General features: G+C 41.1%; 1 protein-coding gene across 1 annotated transcript in view; it reads left to right on the plus strand.

The window, feature by feature from the left end:
• Positions 1-1,259: 1,259 nt before the first annotated feature.
• srgap3 (SLIT-ROBO Rho GTPase activating protein 3) overlaps positions 1,260-16,543 on the plus strand; it is a gene marked incomplete at its 3' end in the record, with an annotated part of 151,414 nt that continues 136,130 nt past the window's right edge. The window contains exon 1 of the mRNA XM_080423383.1: positions 1,260-1,786. Within this exon, the coding sequence (XP_080279509.1) occupies positions 1,723-1,786 (64 nt within the window). The 5' untranslated portion in view covers positions 1,260-1,722. The remainder of the gene's footprint in view (positions 1,787-16,543) is intronic.

Below are 16,543 nucleotides of genomic sequence, written 5' to 3' on the forward strand. Positions count from 1 at the left end.
AATTTAAGTGTGTGTGTGTGTGTGTGTGTGTGTGTGTGTGTGTGTGTGTGTGTGTGTGTGTGTGTGTGTGTGTGTGTGTGTGTGTGTGTGTGTGTGTGTGTGTGTGTGTGTGTGTGTGTGTGTGTGTGTGTGTGTGTGTGTGTGTGTGTTGGGCGGGGATTTGGGGTGGTGGGGGGCCCCCATCCAACGGGGACTGACAAAGGGAGGAGACTGTGAGAAAACAGCCGATCTACAAGCGCACGACGCGTCGCATCGCGAGGCATCGTGAGCTTGTAGATCGCTTGTTTTTGGCGCGCCACACCGTCGCGCGACGAAGTGTCCAGGCCTTCCTTCACGTGATGTTCCTTTCAATCAGTGTTGCCATGTCTGCTTATTATAAGCGAATTTGTCTAAAGTGTAGTTGCTTATTTGGGCTTGTTTCCTGAATGTTGTTTAAACCATGTGGCTCTCAAACATTCTCATGTCAAGGACCCCCAAATTAATATGTATTTGTCCACAGACCCCACATCTGAAAACATTTTATGCCAGGGACCCATACAAGATTTGTATTGTTAAAATGTTACAAAAAAAATTCCAAATTATTCACATTTTCTTAAAGATAAAAAAAAAAAAACAGCAGATCTACAAGCTCAGAGCACGTCGCATCGTGTCACGGTGTGGGCTTGTTGATCTGCTATTTTAAAATAGCCGATGTTTAAAGTACCGTAGGCTAGACATGTGGCCGCTTCTTTTGGGCTTGTTTTCCTAAGTGCCCACTCGTCCAGGTGCCCACATGTCCCTAGTGCCCAGATGGTTTTGGTGCCCAGTTGTCCCTAGTGCCCAGTTGACCAGGTGCCAACATGTCCCTAGTGCCCAGATGGTTTTGGTGCCCAGTTGTCCCTAGTGCCCAGTTGACCAGGTGCCCACATGTCCCTAGCAGTGCCCATTTGACCAGGTGCCCACATGTCCCTAGTGCCCAGTTGAGCAGGTGCCCACATGTCCCTAGTGCCCAGTTGACCAGGTGCCCCACATGTCCCTAGTGCCCAGATGGTTTTGGTGCCCAGTTATATCCCTGGTGGCCAGATGGTTTTGTTGCCCACCTGACCGTTACCGGTCTGGTTGCTTAATTCTCTCACACAATCTGGCAACGCTGGGTTTCAATTCCTGTTTCCCTGCAGCGCTATGTTTCAGTGTTCAGTTCAGTCCTCCTCTATAGAGGCTGTGAATGCATGGTCCGTCCGTAGCAAGCAGAGAGAGAGAGAGAGAGAGAGAGAGCCGCCCTCGTTACATTTGGACGCACAGGGTGAAAGGAGAAAAGACCAACTGGAATAATGGCTGCAGACAGTCTTCTTTAAACCGTCACCGTTGTTCGCAATGTTCTAGGTTTTTGAGCTCGTTTTTTTCCTGCAGAAGAAGCTTTTTGAGTTTGGATATCGAACCGAACCTACGACCCTCCTCTATCGTAAAGAGTAGAGTAGTAGTCTGCAAGAAAAGAGCAGAAAACAATGCAGGTGGAAAGACTACTACTACTGTTGTTTCTGTGAATGGTTCTATTGAATAAAACTGTCGAAGAGAAGGAATAATAACAGGCCTATATCTATACTGCTGTCTGTCTGCCAGAGGATTTGTTTCATGATCAGACATTTAAAGAAAAGAGAGGAAAAAAAGGGTAAAACGTTGCAACTATAACAGAGGATCATCACCCCTCTCTCAAAGCAGAGAGACTCCTCAGGGTCTGGAACAATGTCATCTACAAAATGCAAGAAGGATAAAGAGATCATTGCTGAATATGAGACTCAAGTCAAAGGTGGGGTTTATGAATATATATATCAGCTGTGTTGTGTTGTGTGTGATCTCTGGGCATTGTCTCTGCTGCTGAGAATGACCATGGGTCAATGGGTCTGCCTTATTATTATCAATAACACATTATTAATCTGTTTATACATATAGTAGGATATGAGACTCAAGTCAAAGGTGGGGTTTATGAATATATATCAGTTGGTGTTGTGTGATCTCTGGGCATTGCCTGCTGCTGCTGATGACCATGATGGGTCAATGGGTCTGCCTTATTATCATAAATCATTTATTACACATATACTACACAATACTAATCTGTTTTGTATACATAGTTTCAGTAGGATTATTAAGAGATCATTGCTGAATGTGAGACTCTCTTAAGTCAAAGGTGGGGTGTGAAAAGGAATAATATCAGTTGTGTCTCGTGTTGTGTGTGATCTCTGGGCATTGTGTCGCTGCTGCTGCTGCTGACAATGACCATTGGGTCTCCCTTATTATTATTATGAATCATTATTACACATATAATACAGTCTGTTTATACGTGGTTACAGTAGAATATGGGGCTCAAGTCAAAGGTGGGGTATTGAATATGATATCAGTTGTGTTGTGTGATCTCTGGGCATTGTCTCTGCTGCTGCTGAGAATGACCATTGGGTCTCCATTATTATCATGAATCATTACACATAATATACTACACAATATTAATCTGTTTGTACATATGATTCCAGTAGACACACTTGAGCATTCATCCATGAGTTTTTACTGTCTGGCTAACCTTCATTTGACAGGTACAGCTGTGTCAATCAATGTCAAGGAGAAGATATAAGGCAAATACATAGCCTTATTATACAGTGGTTTTCAACCCTTTTCATATCAAGGTCCATTATTTATTCGGCATTTGAGCCGCGGAACCACCATTTGATGAGATTTAGCCTCTCAGACCCAAGACTTAGAACATTTTGTTGTCGTTGGATAATATTTTGTCCACAATTCCATGCTGTATCTGTGGTACCAATAGGAGAGATAACAGGCAAAACGTTGATCAAAATAACAATTATTTAATTAAGTGATGCAGATGTTAAACAATTTAACTCTTGAGAGCGTAAAATGAAACCAAATGGACCCGTAAGGGTCAAGAGTTAAAGATCTAATAAGGGTCCATTTGGTTACCAACTCTCCATCATTTAGACTGGGAACCACCTGGAACCCTCTCAAGGACCACTGGTGGTCCCCGGACCACTGGTTGAGAACCGCTGGTCTAATATACTTAATACTTCCTTTTCCTCTTTGTCTTTCGTGAAAACCACGGGCTATGAGATTATAGAATGAGACTGAAGTTGTATGTTAGATTCTGACTTTTCACTTGTATAATGGAATTTAAGGCTGTTTTGGCTCCTCGAATCTGCACGTTTTGTTGCTGGGTAGAGAGAATGATCTCTCTGCACGGAATAACCTTTGAAGTGCATGGAGGAGGGAGGCACATAGGATGGAGAATGAGCTGTTTTATTGAACTTATTCTGTTACATCTATGATATGAGAACAGTTGTACGTGTCAATCCCGGTTCGCACTGCTCTCTGAGACTGAACAAACAAATATATATTATTATTAAGGCCATAGCCACCCTGACATGAGACGCCATTACACGGTTTTGGTTTATGGTGGAGGCTACACCCTCATTGCATGGACACACGCCTAAGTTTGGCATTTCAGGCAATGGATGTGGTTGCACATATCTATTACCCTAGATCCTTGGTTCTCAAAGTGGGGTCCGAGGATCCCCAGGGGTCCTTGGAGGGGTACCAGGGGGTCCCCAGCTAAATTAGTTAATATAGTATCATTTTAACCACTTTAACCATATTTCACAGTTTGGCTATTCAAAAATAGCAGATCTGCTATTTTTGAAAAATCATGAAACCTTTTTCAAATCTTTGAATATATATATATTTTTAAAGCGAACATTTGTTCGCTTTAAACTCAAATCTTTGCTACTGGTGGTCCCTGTAACAAAATATTTTGAGATTGGGGTCCGTGGCCAAATACACTACATTTTGGGGGTCCTTGACATGATAAAGTTTGAGAACCACTGCCCTAGATGTCTTCACCATGTTTATCACAGTATTGGGTTAGAATGACCTTATGACTGATGTAATTTCAGCCGTGCCATTTGATCTCGTGTGCAACTGCATTTTTGCAATTCTGTCTAAATTACAGAGCCATAATAACAGTAGAAGTAGATTAATGATAATGTTGAAACACCGTGGAGAAAAAAAACAACACTTGAAAGCAGGGCTTAAAAGGAAACGCTGCATACTTCTGAGACCTCCAGCAGTGCAGGGCGCCCAAATTAGCTACCAAGAGACCACGAAAATGACACTTTGCTCTGCTCTGTGGAGGGAAACGAGCGGAAATTTGTGACTTCCTCTTCCGACAAATGGTGGTGGTGTGAGCATCCATGTTGCTAAGTGGAGCTAGGGTTCAGTTTCAAGGTCCTGCCCCCATTACTACAACTTTCACTCCCAGAGGGTTTTTCAGTAATGCCACTCTTCAGAAGAGGCTTTTGGCTTATGGTCCCCTGAGTCATCATGCAGACATGCACTGTAAACCGCTTTTCCATCACAGCATAAGCACGACACTGTCCAGTACAGTCCAGAACCGCACCGCACCGCTTCAAAATGTCTTGCGTTTCCATTGCACAAAAGTCCCCACTCGCAAAATCCCCACCCTCCCCTCCCCTCCCGAAGGAAATCAACGCCCCTTTCTTTAACACACCAACTTAGCCTCAGGCTACAGGGTTAGCCTAAATGCTAGCGTGCTTCCTCAGAGCTAGTTTGGCTCTTAAGTTATTATTTGGCCATGTTCACCCTGACTTTAATCTTCGCTATTGTTGGGAAGACCTGTGTGGTGTTTAAACACGTTGCCATCACTTATATAAAAAACATTATTAGCGTGTATCGTCGCACATTCATTGTTGCCAGGTTTAGCAGAAAAAAATAAGCAATCAGGTCTATGAAAACAATCCCAAAAGAAGCGACTATCTACGGCTATTTGAAACTAGCAGATCTACAAACTCACAACGCGTAGCGATGCGACGCATTGTGAGTGTGTGCATCTGCTATTTAAAAAAAATATATACATATATAATGTTGACAAATACATATTAATTTGGGGGTCCTTGACATGAAAATGTTTAAGAACCACTGGTTTCAACAACATATGAAACAAGCCCCAAATAATCAACTACATTTTAGAAACAAGCAGTGGTGGAAAAAGTACTCAAATGTTTTACTTAAGTAAAAGTATCAATACTGCAATGTAGAAGCACTCTACAAGTGAAAGTCTGGAATTACTTGAGTAAAAGTACAAAAACTATTGGTATCAAAATGTACTTAAGGTACCAAAAGTAAGTACTAAAATGTTTGAAAATAGCAGATCTACAATGATGCGATGCGTTGTGAGCTTGTAGATCGGCTATTTTCAAATAGCCTAGGTATAAAATAGGGCTTAATGTATGTTTTATAATGTAATCATTTATATCTGAAAAGTAACTAGTAACTAGTAACTAATACGTTTTCAGATAATTGTAGTGGAGTAAAAGTACTACCAATATTTACAAGCAACTTTACAGAAAAATAAGCCCAATGTTGCTTATAATAAGTGGACATGGCAACACTGCTACCGTAGTGTTTACATTTTACAGACACCTGAGTGGACAGACACAGCTGTGAGCCGACCAATCAGCTTTATCACAGCTTTAGCCCCGCTTAGCCCAGCTCAGACCTACCCAAGACTGGGTACTTTTTAGGCACCAGTTTAGTACCACTTACACACCACTCTACCCACTTCATTGTAGTGGAAACCGTCGCTGTGGTGGGCGGTGTGGGGTGGGGCTAGGTAAGTCCATGTATATGGAAAGCCGCCCTATGACTAGTCCAGACCAGACCAAACCAGACCACAGATGCTCAGAGGAGTCAATAGCCGCTTTTCCATCACAGCTTAAGCACGACACTGTCCAGTACAGTCCAGAACCGCACCGCACCGCTTCAAAATGTCTTGCGTTTCCATTGCACAAAAGTCCCCACTCGCAAAATCCCCACCCTCCCCTCCCCTCCCGAAGGAAATCAACGCCCCTTTCTTTAACACACCAACTTAGCCTCAGGCTACAGGGTTAGCCTAAATGCTAGCGTGCTTCCTCAGAGCTAGTTTGGCTCTTAAGTTATTATTTGGCCATGTTCACCTTGACTTTAATCTTCGCTATTGTTGGGAAGACCTGTGTGGTGTCTAAACACGTTGCCATCACTTATATAAAAAACATTATTAGCGTGTATGGTCGCACGTTCATTGTTGCCAGGTTTAGCAGAAAAAAATAAGCAATCAGGTCTATGAAAACAATCCCAAAAGAAGCAACTATCTACGGCTATTTGAAAATAGCAGATCTACAAACTCACAACGCGTAGCGATGCTACGCATTGTGAGTGTGTGCATCTGCTATTTAAAAAATATATATACATATATAATGTTGACAAATACATATTAATTTGGGGGTCCTTCACATGAAAATGTTTAAGAACCACTGGTTTCAACAACATATGGAAACAAGCCCCAAATAATCAACTACATTTTAGAAACAAGCAGTGGTGGAAAAAGTACTCAAATGTTTTACTTAAGTAAAAGTATCAATACTGCAATGTAGAAGCACTCTACAAGTGAAAGTCTGGAATTACTTGAGTAAAAGTACAAAAACTATTGGTATCAAAATGTACTTAAGGTACCAAAAGTAAGTACTAAAATGTTTGAAAATAGCAGATCTACAATGATGCGATGCGTTGTGAGCTTGTAGATCGGCTATTTTCAAATAGCCTAGGTATAAAATAGTGCTTAAGTGGTTAATGTATGTTTTATAATGTAATCATTTATATCTGAAAAGTAACTAGTAGCTAGTAACTAATACGTTTTCAGATAATTGTAGTGGAGTAAAAGTACTACCAATATTTACAAGCAACTTTACAGAAAAATAAGCCCAATGTCGCTTATAATAAGTGGACATGGCAACACTGCTACCGTAGTGTTTACATTTTACAGAGACCTGAGTGGACAGACACAGCTGTGAGCCGACCAATCAGCTTTATCACAGCTTTAGCCCTGCTTAGCCCAGCTCAGACCTACCCAAGACTGGGTACTTTTTAGGCACCAGTTTAGTACCACTTACACACCACTCTACCCACTTCATTGTAGTGGAAACCGTCGCTGTGGTGGGCGGTGTCGGGTGGGGCTAGGTAAGTCCATGTATATGGAAAGCCGCCTAATGTGTCAACATCCACTGCAGGATTTTACAAGATTGATCGACCGTTTGGCAACTCTCCTTCTCGTAATGGCGTGTATAGACTTCATAGACTGCACTTCTCTGATAACAGGCGTGTTGTCTTTTTTTACCATCTATAGCCTGACCTTTATCTGTATTCCACCAGTCTTGTGTCCATTGGCATGTACTGGTCACGGAGAGGACAATGCTGAGATGTGTTAACACATCCCTTGTCTTTAGCACGTCAATGCCTTCGCCTTATCTCGCATCTCTCCTCTGCCGTGGCGCTTGACGGCTTCACTATATACTGTGACCCTTTCTGTTCATTCTACTGGGGCCCTTTATTTACACTAAGTATAAATTATTCAGCTTATATCCGAGACGGCCACAAACAAGACCAGAGCTCTTGTTTAGCCCACTAAGACCGGGAACGCATCTGTGTAATTTTTTGAATTTCTTTGGGCTATTCAAAAATAGCAGATATACAAGCTCATAGCGCGGCACCGAGTGCCGCGCTATGAGCTTGTAGATCTGCTATTTTTTTTTAAGTCGTGAACATTTGTGCAAATCTTTGAATATATGTTCGACAAACGTTTTTTGGAAAAAAAGATTTTATGTTGCTATATCAGCGGTGCTCCAACTTTATCATGTCAAGGACCCCCAGAATGATATGTATTTGGCCGCAGACCACCATCTCAAAATATGTTGTTCCAGGGACCCCCCAGAAGCATACTGTAGATCGGACAGAGTTAAAAATGTTCGCTTTAAAACGTATACATATTCAAAGATTTGCACAAACTTTCAAGATTTCTCAAAAAATAGCAGATCTAGCTGCGCTATGAGCTTGTAGATCTGCTATTTTTTAACAGCCAAAGAACTCTAAAAAATGACCCACAGATGCGTCCCCGGCCTTAGCGGGTTAATACGTAAAGCTTTTGCAATGATAGAGAGCATGTCTGGATATTTTTTATGTTGATGGGGAAACATGTTAATTCATGAGGAATCAGCCTGCTTTGTCATTCTCAGTTCGCTGCTGCAACACATGGAAGGCTTTGAGAGAGACAGAAACCGAGGGCTCTGCCCAGCCATCCACAGCCTCATATATAACACAATGGCCATGTTCGGCTGATTGTCTCTGGTGAGCATGCAGGCAGTGATCTAACCATAATGAGATTCAGTTTGGAAATTGCACCTGTCTGCCTGGTGTGAGTTATTGCTTTTTTGGGTAATGTGTGTACATAGATTCAAGCGGGGGTGGGGTTGGAAAGGGGGTCCATCAGTTGCTTCCTCATTGATTGTGCCACTACAAGATTGTAAAGTTGTGTTTAGTATTTATGAGTGCTGCCGGCGATGATAGATTGGTTTTGATAGTAATCAATCAGTGCATGACTTTTAACAGAAGTTTGCGCTCACAAGGAAAAAAATAAACGGGGAAATACAATGAGCTAAATGTGTCAGACGGCATCTTATAGATCAGTGTTTTTGTTCAACCTTTTTCATGCCAAGGACCCCTAAATTGATATGCATTTGGCCCGCGGACCCCCATCCGAAAATGCTTTGTGCCAGAGACCCCCAGAAGAGAAGATTTGTGTAAAAAAAAAAAAAAATCAAAATTCGACAAAATTCTTCAAACACTTAAATTTTTTTTGGGGAAATGTTCAAAAATAGCAGATCTACAAGCTGTGAGCTTGTATATCTACTGTTTTTGAATAATATGGAAACAATATGGATAAAGAGGTGAAAATATATTAACACCTTTTTGCTGGGGACCCCCTGGAACCCACCCCCCCCCCCCCCCCCAGGGACCACTGGTGGTCCCCGGACCACTGGTTGAGAACCACTGTCGTAGATGATCTGCTGAAGTAAGAAAGCACGATCTCACAAGATGTCAAACAAAGTTGGGGTCCCTTTCTGTTGAAGTTCATTGCTCAGTCAACAACACCGGAGCAGGCTCTACCCATCTGAAATATCACCCCATTGGCACAGAGCAGTTTGCTGAGGAACTCGTGTGGCTCTCTGCCAAGGCAAGGCCTCCCGAGGAAACCTTTGGAGATGGTGTTTCACCTCATTCATGCTGTTCAGGCTGGCAGAACTGGACATTAGCATCTCAATAGAGAGCATTCTATACACATACCAAGAGAAGAACGAATGAGGAACCAAAGAGTATCATCTTGTGGATGACAAGTTTGAAGCCGAACTTCCTCTGGTATATAAAATGTGTGAACACGACAGAGAATATAATATGATGTAATATTTTTGACAGTGACAGAGAATATAACTTGGATTAAACCATTAAGACCTGAGGTTCAGATTCTACAGAATGTCTTCTAAATCCAAAAAACTTATGTTTCTATATCAGGGGTGCTCAAACTTTTTCATGTCAAGGACCCCCAAAATTATATATATATTTTCATCATCTCAAAATATTTTGTTCCAGAGACCCTCAGAAGCAAAAAATAGAGTTAAAAATGTTCGCTTTAAAAGAATATATATTCAAAGATTTTCAAAAATAGCAGATCTACAAGCTCATAGCACAGCACTCGGTGCCGCGCTATGAGCTTGTATATCTGCTATTTTTGTATATCTGCTATTTTTGAAATGTGAATATTGTAAAATAATGCTTTTCAGCTCAAATCAAAAAGTGACACAGATGCGTTCCAGGTCTTAATGGGATAAAGGGATATTATTTCCAGGTCATGACGAAGATGTAAAAAAAGGTCGAGTGCCAATTCTTTATTCAGAATATAACTCGGCTTTTTAACCCGACCGCGTGCTTCTCGGGCCTGTACAGCTTTAGAATTAGAATTAGGACGGCACGTACAGTAACTGCAAAATGCAAAGCGGCTTGCTTCAGAGTTCCTCTGTTCATCAATAAACAAGTTAACTGGCTTTGTAGTTCAGAGAGAGAGAGAGAGAGAGAGGAGAGAGAGAGAGAGAGAGAGAGAGAGAGAGAGAGAGAGAGAGAGAGAGAGAGAGAGAGAGAGAGAGAGAGAGAGAGAGAGAGAGAGAGAGAGAGAGAGAGAGAGAGAGAGAGAGAGAGAGAGAGAGAGAGAGAGAGAGAGAGAGAGAGAGAGAGAGAGATTTAATTCTGAGCCTGTACAAATGTAACCATTTTGTCTAGATTCGAACAATCAAAGTTACATTAACACTGATGATTTAACTTTCTATGTAGTGGACTATAAGCTTGTAGATCTGCTATTTTGGAATCGTGGAATTTGTAAACCATTTTGTTCCAGGGACCCCCAGAAGCAAAGATTTGAGTTACAGATGTTCACTTTAAAAAAATACATAAATACTTGAAGATTTTCACCACTTTTCACAATAAAAAAATGCTGATCTACAAGCTCGGTGCAGCGCTATGAGCTTGTATATCTGCTATTTTTGAATAGCCAAAGAAATCTCTGTGAGCAGCATAACTGAATCTGTAAACTTTGCAAGTACACACAGTACAAGTATATGAACCCACTGGACCACCAGAATAAGCATCATGCTGTAGCTAGTTATCTTGCAAATGGCCTGTTTTCATTAAATTAGCCTGTTCTTCATCTTGTGCTGCTGGCTCCTTTCTGCTGACCCACTCTGTGCTGAGCTTTGACTGGTGGGGTGCCAGTTTGCCCCGCTTCGCTCCGCTCCACTGGCTGGCTGCATTCCCTGGCTCCAACACCGCATTGTGCTGTATACCTGAGCTTTTGTTACTGTAGTGTAGGAGAGAGAGAGTGCGGCAAATACATGAGGCCTTGCTCTTTTGGTACTTTAGTATTTTCTTGCTCGTGTTGTGTTGAACCCATGATATTCGAAACCCTTATTTTCTTGTTGTTTCCCACAGTATTTCACAGATTGAAGCGAAATCGGTGTTCAGTGACTGAAGATTTCTTTGGGCTATTCAAAATAGCAGATCTACAAGATCTACAAGCTCATAGCTATGAGCTTGTATATCTGCTATTTTTTGAAAAATCGTGAACATTTCGTGAACATTTGTGCAAATCTTTGAATACAAACTTTGTTCTACAAACGTTTTTTGGAAAAAAAAACTTTTATGTTGCTATATCAGTGGTGCTCCAACTTTTTCATGTCAAGGACCCCCAGAATGATATGTATTTGGCCGCGGACCCCCCCATCTCAAAATAGGTTGTTCCAGGGACCCCCCCAGAAGCATAGATCGGAGTTAAAAAATGTTCGCTTTAAAACGTATACATATTCAAAGATTTGCACAAACTTTCAAGATTTCTCCAAAAATAGCAGATATACAAGCTCATAGCAATTTTTTAGCAGCCAAAGAAATCTAAAAAATGACTCACAGATGTGTCCCTGGCCTTAATGGGTTAATGAAACCCATGAGCGTTTCATTCCACTGAGCTTAAACTTCTGCCTTTTTGGTCTGATATATTCAGGCTCACAGTCACACATTGATTGTTTCTTGTTAAAACTCTTTCAGCAAACCACGTAGGTATTAGCTCATAGTGACAAACACGTCATCACATAGATATCACACACACACGCACACGCACACGCACACGCACACACAAACTTTAACCATTTTATTTATGTCCACACAAATATTATAGGTAAGGTTCACATAATCGTGGCATGTGTCTTCATGATACAATAAGCATGTCACTCAGTACTGTATAGGTATAAGTAAATGCCACTTATAGCAGAGGCACGCACGCACTAGGGGTGGGACGATATGGGTACCTCACGATACGATATATATCACGATATTAGGCCCACGATAACAATATATATCACGATATTCGACGATATTCGATATATTGCGATATCACGATATTCAATATATATTGCAAGAAATTTCACCAACGATATATCACGATATCTGAAAATATCGATATATTGCGATATCACAATATATTGCATGAAATTTCACCAACGATATATCACGATAGTCCTTGTATTCAATTCATAAACACATAAAATAGCACCAAACAGTTCAAAATCATCATTACACAAATACAGAGTAGGAAAAAAAAACAACGTATCACAATTTAAATTTTTTTTTATTATCGATATTTTTCGGCAGTATATCGATTAGTTATCGCGGGAGAAAGTATCGCGATATATCGCGATATCGATATATCGTCCCACCCCTAGCACGCACACACACACACACACACACACACACACACACACACACACACACACACACACACACACACACACACACACACACACACACAAAATCCTCTGTGGCGATTTTTCCACTTGTAACTCTAAGGGTCCATTCTGTTCCATGTGTGCACTCTCAGGGTTAAATGAAGTCAGGGTTGATTTCACAGTGTATTGTTGGAGAGAGGAAGCATAGTTTGACGCCTCAGGGTTCAAGCATCCTCCTCCTGCAGGAGGCTGGTGGTCTCTGTAGCAGGTTGCCTTTACTGCCAGTGCAAGAACAAGCAAACTGAACCTCAACCTGTGCTCAGCTGACATAATAAAACCCAGGGAGTGATTCAATTAACTTTTCATTAAGGACTGTGTGCATTCATTGTACTGTAATGTGCTCCTGGACCAGTGTCAGGGGGGGGGGGGGGGGTGATGGGGGCAGTGTTGTCAGATTCTGTGAGAGAAACAAGCAAGAAGGTCTAGGAAAACAAGCCCAAAAGAAGCGACTATGTGCCACATGAGCACTTTAAACATGTACACCAGCTATTTGAAAATAGCAGATCTACAAGCTCACAACGCGTCGCATCGCGACGCGTTGTGAGCTTGTAGACCTGCTATTTTCAAATAGAATCTTGGCGGGTATTCATAATAAGCAGACCTGGCAACGCTGGGATGGGGGGGTCTTGACAGTTCTGGGGTTTTTAAACATGTTGCACAAAATGTCGCAACATGTTGCAATATGTGTGCAACATAAAATCTCAATTTTTTGGGTCATTATATTGTCAGAAATAGTCAACATTCAGTTTGAAATGTCTTCAAAATGTTTCAAAAATAGCAAGACCGGGTTGTGAGCTGTAGATGATGTACTGTGGTGTGTAGGCTATTTTTGCTATTCATCGCACGAGAAGAAGTACTGTGTATATAGGGCTTAAGTGGTTAACATATCTGGAAAAAAAACGATTGTGTGTTCATGCTTGCTTGTGTGCACGTGTGGGGGGACTGACAGATACAGAGATCTCCATATATGGGCATATCAGTCAGATCAGTAGGTGTGAGGGCCGCGTTGCAGCCCCGAACCTCTAGTCCTATGAAGCCAGCATTTTCTTGTCTCGTCTGCTCCTCTTGAAATATCTGCAGTTTCATTGTGAAAGTGGTGGGAATTATGGGAAGCTGAGAAGTCTCTCCATCTGTTTTCGCTCCAGGCTAGGAGCAAGCAAACCATGTCATTCAAAAGAGATTAATGCAGAAGAAAACCGGAATTGTTTGACATGAAAGCAATGAGACCTTAATTCCACACAGCCTTTGATTTGTGTGTGTGTGTGTGTGCGCACCGCACAGAAATACTGTATACACACTCCATACTTTAACTGCAGTTTCTTGAACCCTAGGTGAGGCAGAAAATAAATATAGATTATCACCCGGGCATTCGTCATTGCCTGAGGTTATCCTCCAGCCTAACACATGGCCTGGGCTGAATCGCAGCTGTGTTTGAGATTGGATAACAACGCCGGTCGATAATTTATCACATACCCACCAATAGCCTTATTCATTCACAACGTAAACTAAAAAATAGCGAGTATAAAAGATGGTTAAAGTGGTTAAAATGATTGTGACACTATATCAACTACTTTAGCTTGGGACCCCCTTGTACCCCCCCCCCCCAATGCTTTCCCGGATTGAATGGAATCAGTGATTCAATCCAATTCACCCACTGATATAGCAACATACTGTTAGAAATCATTTTTAGATATGTATTTGGCCGCGGACCCCCATCTTAAAATATTTTGTTCCAGGGACCCCCCCCAGAAGCACAAATTGGAGTTAGAAATGTTCACTACATATATATTAAAATATTTGCACAAATTAAAAATAAATAAAAAAAAGCTGATCTACAAGCACCGAGTGTTGCGCTATGAGCTTGTTTATCTGCAATTTTTTTTAATAGCCAAAGAAATCTAAAATGACACAGATGCGTTCCTGGTCTTAATGGATTAAAGATTGTAAACATACATATATGTAGGTCATCTGTAAGACACAATAAAGCACACGTTGAGAGAAAGGAACAGTAATTCATTCATGTGTATGTCTCTGGGCTACAATGACATGATCTGAGGCAAGGGTGTGATTCAGTATCTCATCATACTTCCCCACCCATGCAGCCCTTGCCCAATAATAATAATATCTCCTTCTTTCATAATGCCAGTGGAGCAGAGAATGAAAGTGTGCTCATTCTTCCACCCTGTTTGAACTCAAAGCTTTTTTCAATGTCTTCCTATATCTCTTGGTGACAACCTAGGGCCATATCATTAACACATCATTCAATGCGGGACGCATCTCTGCCATTTTAAGATTTCTTTGGCTATTCAAAAATAGCAGATCTACAAAGCTCATAACGCGGCACCGAGTGCCGCGCTATGCGCTTGTAGATCGTCTATTTTTGAAAAAACTTGAACATTTTTGCAAATCTTTGAATATTTATATTTCTTAATGCGAATATTTGTAAAATATTTTGTTCCAGGGACCCAACAGAAGCAAAGATTTGAGTTACAAATGTTCGCTTTAAATGCGATTTTTCAAAACTAGCAGATCTCGAGTGCCGCGCTATGAGCTTGTAGATCTGCTATTATATTGAATAGCCAAAGAAATCTAAAATGACAGAGATGCGTTCCCGAATTGAATGGGTTAATTTGAACAACCTCGATATATTCAAAATACACAACAATGAGCCTTGAATATCCAACCTAGCACGAACAGTGTTTTTCAGACATGTCTATTAAATGTAGGAAAAAGGTGTTTGAACAGCTACATTTCTGCCCAGCTCCCAACATTCAATAATCCCAAATTGAGCAGTTTTGTGATGCCAGGACTGGAAGAAGAAGTCTACCCTGGTTAACTCACCTAAAGTCCCTCCCTATAAACAAATACAAGGATATTTATCATCAATGTACATTTAATTTAACCTTTTACAGATTGAGAGGCCTCCAGAGCATTGCAAATATATCTGGTTTTGAATGCTAGACAATTTACAATGTACATTTATAGGCCAATATTTTACTCAAAGTTACATCATCACCGTGCAATTCCATTCTGTTACCCTGCACGGTCATCTTTTCAAAACATCACATTTTTAACCCATTTAGACCTGGAACACCAATACGTAACTATACCTTTCAATCTGGGAACCCCTTTTGGGGTAGTTGTTGCTGTATACAGTCTATAGCAACATTAATGTTTGCAATTTATTTGAATAAAACATTTAGTTTTTCAGAAAACTTAGGTCAGGATTTAGAAGGCGCTTTTAGAATCGGCCTCAGGTCTAAATGAGTTTAATTTAGTAATTGTCTCCACCAGACCGAAAGGCATGGCAAGAGAGTATGTTTTAGCCCCTGTCCGTCCGTCCATGTGTCCGTCCGTCCGTGTGTCCTGTCTATCTCTGGCACTGTTGGCCCGGTCGCTGCGAAACTGTGCACACGCACTCCCTGGATTCCAATTCAGAACCTCTGCCCCCCCCCTTTCATCACCAGCAGGTCTAATTTAGCAAAACACATTTTTGGAACAAAATGCCTCAAATCATGAATGCAGTGTCTAGAAAGCCTAAGAATAAATGGCATCCTTTTCACATTGGCCTATTATAGCACCACCAGGAGGCCACAATAACGTACCTGACCTGACGGAGACCTGTGCTCCCCCGAGGAGCACTTTTTCTAGTTTCCATATCATTATATAAAAAAAGATTGTTGTTTAGATATGGACTTGTATGTAAATGTCATAACTTGTCCCTTATCTGTTGCCCTACGTTTAAAAAACAGTTCTAACAATGTAAAAAAATAACATATTTATAATAGAGGAAGTAGGCATTTTTTGGTAGACACCAGAGGACACTTTTCTCCTGACTCACCACCAATGACTGTCAGTCTGTCAACAATGGCCAGCAGTGAGAACAGTGAAACAACAGGCTTCTGACTGACACTGACAGTCAATTATATGGAAGTGAGGACAGTTGCATAACACTAAACTGCACAAATGGCATTGGAGATGTTTATTAGCTTTGGACCTGGCTGACTTTTATAATGACTTGGTGTATTATATTATCAATAAAGATGTCAAAGTAGCTATTTGTTACACATGTAAAAAGCCGTTATCTATCACTAATGGTGGGAATCTGTGAAAAAAATAATAATGTGGTTTTGGAATGGCTAGCCCAACGAGAGAGCAATACAGGCCATGGGATTTTGTTGTAACTGTGTTACTGTGTAATGTTTGCTATAATTGCAACGGTGATATACAGTGACATTGTACCGTGAATGCATCGTGCAAAGTGGTAACTGAAGGGACTGAAGATTAGCTAAGTT

Source organism: Gymnoscopelus braueri, assembly GCF_963280865.1.
Source record: "Gymnoscopelus braueri genome assembly, chromosome: 3".
In the NCBI taxonomy this organism is placed as follows: domain Eukaryota; kingdom Metazoa; phylum Chordata; class Actinopteri; order Myctophiformes; family Myctophidae; genus Gymnoscopelus; species Gymnoscopelus braueri.